The following is a 6,081-nucleotide window of genomic DNA, read 5'->3' as shown; positions in this document are numbered from 1 at the left end:
ATATATATATATATATATATCTTTCTATATAGAAATTCCCTTTTTTTCTCTCTCTCTCTCTTTTCTCTTTCTTTTTCTTCTTCCTTTTCTTTCTCTCTTTATCTGCCTCATGATAAGTTGTATTTATGGAGGTAGTAGAGGCGTACGCTGCCAATGTGTTAGTGGGACGGCTCCTCGTGGGAGGGAGGGATGTTTTCATTTTTCTTTTTATGATTATTTCTGTGTGTGTGAATGTTGTTTGTCACTTGGCCTGTTATGATTATGAATGAGAATGTTGGAAAATAAAAAAATATAAATAAAAAAACAAACATGATAATCAAGATGATTCCGCTTTTGAATATGATTATTTTTACTATTCTATATGCAAAATCTTTTACTAAGCAGATGTTTCCATAGCCAAGATCTGACATATTCTCCCCTACAACTGATTCTCTACTTATTTAACAGTGAAAACAGTAATACACTTTTGAAAACATATTGAACTTTTTTTTCCCTGAAACCTATGACTGAATACTGTATATGTTTCTATTTGTGTATATATGCACTGTATTTTTTTTCACCTGTGTCTGTTTGTTGGTTGGTTTGTCAGCAGGATTACACAAAATGATTTTCTTGAAACTTGGATGGAGGATGAGTCTCAGCTCAGAACAGACCCCATTAGCTTTTGGTGCAGAGAAAGGGACAGATCCAGGAATTTTTTATATTAAACCCACTTCTGTCACTTTCCATGTGACAGGCAAAAGACCCAGACTCCTTGGACCAAAATCAGAAAGGGCAGTGGAATTCCTCCTGGAGGAGGAGGAAGGAGGAGGACGGAGAAACTCTTCTACCTGTTCTGGTCCAGTGTCTGTTGTACAGCTCAGTTTGTGATTGGTAACTGGCCCAAACCATGAAAAACTGCCCCAGACCAAGTGTCTGTCAACATCTCACAATTAAGTATAAAGTATTTCTTAATACTGTTAATTATATTTCAAGTATATCAGTATGGTCTCTGACTACTTGTCAATTTCATGCCAACAAAGCACAATGAAGTGAAGTGAAGCTGAGAGAGGGATGAAGTGTGGGAGAGTGATCACACAACTCACACTCACACACACTGCACACCTCTCTCTCTCACACACACACACACACACACACACACACACACACACACACACACACACACACACACAGAAACAGGCTCTCACCAATGGAGCTCTAACCCTCCGTCCCCTCCCCTCCCCTCACTCTCTCTCCCCATCCTCTCTCTCTCTGTGTCTCTCGGCCCTCCCACTCACCCCCCCTCCCTCCCTCACCTCTTCTCTCCTCCCTCCTCCTCAGAGGAGCAGCTCTGTCTCTCTCTGCGCTTGTCTCCTCAGTCAAGGAGAAACTAATTGGAGGAAAGAATAGAAGAAAGGAGCTGTTGGAAAACTAAACGAAGCAAAACTTTACTTGTCTACAGCATGCCACAGAAAGGTAAGCTCTCTCTCTCTCTCTCTCTCTCTCTCTCTCTCTCCCACATCTCCCTCCATCAGTTGGAGCTTGGAGTTAAAAAGTTACAGTTTGTTGTAGATGAAGATTAGTTGGTAATGAGGGACCCGGCTTGGAAAAAGAGTGAAGAGAAACATGTTTTCATTCTAATGTTAACAAAGAACGAAAATACATTTTAAACAGAGTAGAAAACTGAATTAGTAGAAACAACAACTGAACATGCAGCATGAAAAAAATAAAAATGGTTGAAAGACGAAAACAAAACAGAAAGAGTTTCCAAAACAGAAATGCAGAAGGAAGAAAGACAGCTCTCCATCACTCCTCTGTCTCTTAAGTGGTGGAAATATTTGGTGGAGCAACAATTCAAATAGACAAAAGAAGAGAAAGGATAAAATATTTATTTTGAATTTATTTCAACAGATTGCTCTTAAATGATGGAAATATGACTTATTAATTATGTCTAACTGCCATTGACAGCTTCACACAAAATCTGGAATTTTCAATCAACAGATGCTTATGTCTAGTTTCAGAAGTTGCTGAGAGACGCTGAAGTTATCTTAAATCACAACCAATAGACTACAAACAGTCATAAAAACCTAACAAGCTGCTCTATACGTTTACCGTTTGCGTACTTGGCAAATGACTTGTGTTAACATGTTAGTCCAGTAACTGCACTGAAGCGGCCTCAGGAGTACATTTTTGTTCTATCTGCAAGTTCAAGTCCTAAAAATAAAACATGTAAAGAGCAGCAGTCACTCACATTCACTGTGTCTTACATCGGGCCGGACTGCACTGCTTGGTTCGGAGTTAAATTGGCCCGCCAATAGAACGAAAAAACACAAACAAACAAACAACCCTGACTCATCGCTCGCTTCCGATTTGACGCTCGTGCTGAGAGCGCGTGGAGCTGCCGGGTGACTGCAGTGGATTAGTCCCGGCTCGTTTTCTCTGACGGGTTCTGGAAGCTCGATAGGACTGCAAGGTGTATTTATTTAGCAGAAGTTTTGAGATACCTCCGACCTGCCTGTCAGAGAGCGGAGAAGTGTGCGCTGAGGATGTGATCACTTTTATCACCAGAGCTAAACGCTTAAATACATCAAGTGTATTTCCTTCTCCACGGTCTTTTGAGTCCAGACAATTATTTGGAGCAATCTGTCAGTAAATCCGCCATGTTGCGTCAACCTCAGACTTTTTGTTACGTTGTAGGCCTACTCTACCGTTTATTTTTAAAGATCCCACAAACAATTTCTATTATCGATCCTGGGATGTTTCCACATCTTGTAAAGCTCATTCGTTATATTAAACCTTTCATTTAGGCTACATGACAAAATCCACCTTTTACAGTCGCCCTAAACCAGCCCTATGTGATCATAAACCTCAAGTGAACAATGTTTCTGTGCTCTTCTTCAAACACTCGGAACCAGCCAGCCTTACTGTTCTCAAACGGTGTGATTAAGAACTTTTTACATCCAGACTGGTCGTCTCTAAATGGATATGTGCGGAAGAGGGAGCTAAAGGTTTCACGGCTCTTTGACCTGGATACAACTACAAGTCATTCATTTAAGACTATCATTTGTAACCTGTAAAGACCATATTCTTTATTTTTGTCAGCTAAAAAAAAATGCTGTAGAAAATTGTAGAATATTAGTTGCCTTAATTGATATTTAAAGGCAAAATAAGGAAGGTTACTGTATTAAACCTATAAACGAACAGGTTCTCCAGTGAAGGCCTTGTGATATTTATTTGACTTGTTCTTCATGGAGGCCCAGGCAGAAAATACCGGAGTGTTTGAGAGGCCTTCAAATCGTAACTCCGTCATTTTAATATCCTGCCTATGTGTCTGAATCACATTCTAAATGAGAAGACGCGTCTGCTCTCAGTCTGATACAATACACGCTTTTTAAACACAAAGCCGGCATATACAAGACGGTAAAGTTTGTCTTAATTGATTATCTAATTAAGTCAGCTGTTAATTAACGTCTTCATTAAATCGAAGCCAATTAACTGCATGATTAATCAGGTCAGAATGAATTCATCCAACATGTGGATTTGTAACATTTCAGTTGTTTGTGTGTCAGCGGGATGAGAGCGGAGCGGAGCGGCACGGGCTGCCGGAGGCGTGACATTCACTGCACGTGCACAAAAACACATCTTGAGCCATATTTCATTTGAAGTGATCGCGAGCAGAGCAGCAACTATCTGATGTTGTATTATTACAGAATAACCGGCTTTCTGTTCAAATGTCATATTGAATTTGATTTTTAAAGTGTTACTAAAATAGCCTACATTATGTATCCTACAGAATGTGATGTGTGTGCTGGCTGCTGCTGGTCACCGTGAACAACCTTTAAAACAGCGTCAAACTAACATCATCATCTAAATACAGACTCTCAGGGGAAACTTTAACCCTCCACAAACTCTTTTTTCTTCTTGCAGGGGACAGACCGCCGACAACCCGCTAACCGAACCAACCCCGTAATCTAGACCAGGCTGTAAGAACAGAACCATTTTTATTTCCAACATTTAAAATCCATAAAAACAAACCATGAACAATTTTCAAAGAACAAGTCAAGAACAACAAAATGAAAACGAAAAGAGCAGTCAACCTGTACAACCAATTCAATAAAGAAACACAGTTGACATGTAGCCTATCACTTACTGACTGGAGGTCAGATTTAGTTCATCAGTTCATGTTTGTGTGTCGTGTAGTGTAGCGGGCTCCTGCAGGCTGCTGTCTGTGAGTGATGAAGAAGGTGAAGTGATGCCACAGCCGGTCATTGACTTGTTCCTGTCCATCTCTGTAGAACGTCCTTCGACTTTTAATGTCCAGCTATCATGTAAAATTATCTCATTCTCGGCATCAACAGTTGCCTTTACTCACTGTGTCGGTCTGCACTTATTACAGCGTTACAATAAAATATTAGCTACTAGGCTACTACTGAATTATTATTTTTATGATGATGATGATGATGATGATGATGCTGATCCTGCAGTGACAGTGTTCTGTGCAGCGGGACTCTGCGAAGCTCTGCGCCTCTCTCGGCTCTTTTCTGCTCATATCAGCGCGCTGAATGCGGCTGAATGAAACTTTTATATTGTCATCAGTGTGTTCAACAGAACTCCTTTATGTCAGTTGCACTGGTCAAATTGGGCTCCCCGCCGCGGTTTTGTGTCACAGATTTTTTAACGAGCCGCAGCTAACGAGCCAACGACACCAAAATCCCGCGGACACACAAAGCCTGGCGGGTATTTACCGAGCCGAGCCGCGGCTCCGCTCCTCCGGCTCTTTGTCTCCTTTCACAGAGAGAAAGGCGCTGAGTTACAGCGGGGACAAGGTGCCCATAGCCGGCCTTGTGCGTGTGTGTGTGTGTGTGTGTGTGTGTGTGTGTTCCTGTGTGGAGCTGCTTCATGTTCATTATGCAGGTTGGTAATGACAAGAGAAGGGCTCGCTTTGAAGCTTTTATTGGTGAGCTTTTGAAAGGCTTTGGTGTGAATATCGGAATGAAGTATGATGCATGTCGTGTTTTCTACATGCATCAGTGACAACAGATAGTTCAACTAATCGTCTTGGTTTGTCTCATCATCCTCAACAACAGGGCACGTTTTGGTGAAAATTAAGGACAGTTTTACATTTATGGATAATCATTAATGATAATCATATAGGCACAACTATCATGATTTGTCAGGAGCAATTTGTCTTCATTGGGGGTTTATAGTAGAGATGGGACTGAACTGCGGACTCACACCTAAACCACTATTCCACAGGACACCCACAGTTTGTTACCAGACATTATAAAATTATTTAGAAAATTCACAAAATACAGGCTTCTGCTGTGTCACAAGTCATTGTGCTAAATGTAATATTTTCATTATTCAGTTCAACAAACAATCCTGAGGTAGCTCAATGCTGATTTCCTTTCTTTCAGTAATATCTAACAGGTCTGAGATCATTTTGTAGACCCAAGTTGTTCAAAATGAAAACAAATAAGACAATGACTTATCAAATGCAAACTAAAAATATATATCTATATAGCCTATTTGTAGAAATACATGGACTCTCTTTATCAAGAAGAGTTATGATTTATTTGCTTCAGTCATTTTTTGTACTGAATCTGTTTTTTGTTTTTTTTCAAAATGTTCTGTTAGTTTTTATTTCACAGCATGATTTTCTACAGGATAATCCCAGTGACCACAAAGTGAAGAGAAACAATCAAGATCAAGACTTATCAGTGGGCTGAATGAGCAGACAGGCATAACCTGCATTAAACTCTGTTATTGTGAAAGGATTGATAATAATTCATAATTTCATGGTTATATCATATAAAAAATAAAAAATATAAAATTAATTTGATTCTATAGTTTTCTTTTAATTTTGAACGCACAAATTGCCTGTAAATCCTTCTTGTTCACACCAATAAGAATAATGTGATTCAGTTTCTCCACAAACTCTGAGTCCAGTGTTCGAGAAGACAGAGTTTTTTCTTTCCACAGATGACCTAAGATACATAAAGCAACTCCTCACTCATAGTTGAAGTTATGTAAAGAAATAAGAAGACAGCAGGTGTGATTCTCCAGTGGAGTGTAGAAATCACATTTAGTATTACTGAGTAA

The 6,081-nt window shown here is 39.8% G+C and overlaps 1 protein-coding gene across 2 annotated transcripts in view; it reads left to right on the top strand.

The window, feature by feature from the left end:
• Window positions 1-1,365: 1,365 nt before the first annotated feature.
• Window positions 1,366-6,081, top strand: part of LOC311263687 (paired box protein Pax-6-like) — a 31,335-nt gene continuing 26,619 nt past the window's right edge. The window contains exon 1 of one of the 2 annotated variants that reach the window (XM_084363948.1): window positions 1,366-1,455. In XM_084363948.1, the coding sequence (XP_084220074.1) occupies window positions 1,443-1,455 (13 nt within the window). In that variant the 5' untranslated portion in view covers window positions 1,366-1,442. Of the gene's footprint in view, window positions 1,456-3,904; window positions 3,963-6,081 lie in introns of those variants that run through there. The other variant, XM_084363949.1, reaches the window with a different exon arrangement.

Source organism: Pagrus pagrus (assembly GCF_965226575.1).
Source record: "Pagrus pagrus genome assembly, chromosome: 10".
In the NCBI taxonomy this organism is placed as follows: domain Eukaryota; kingdom Metazoa; phylum Chordata; class Actinopteri; order Spariformes; family Sparidae; genus Pagrus; species Pagrus pagrus.
Note: the sequence above shows the minus strand (reverse complement) of the source record. Positions and strands in the feature narration are given on the sequence as shown.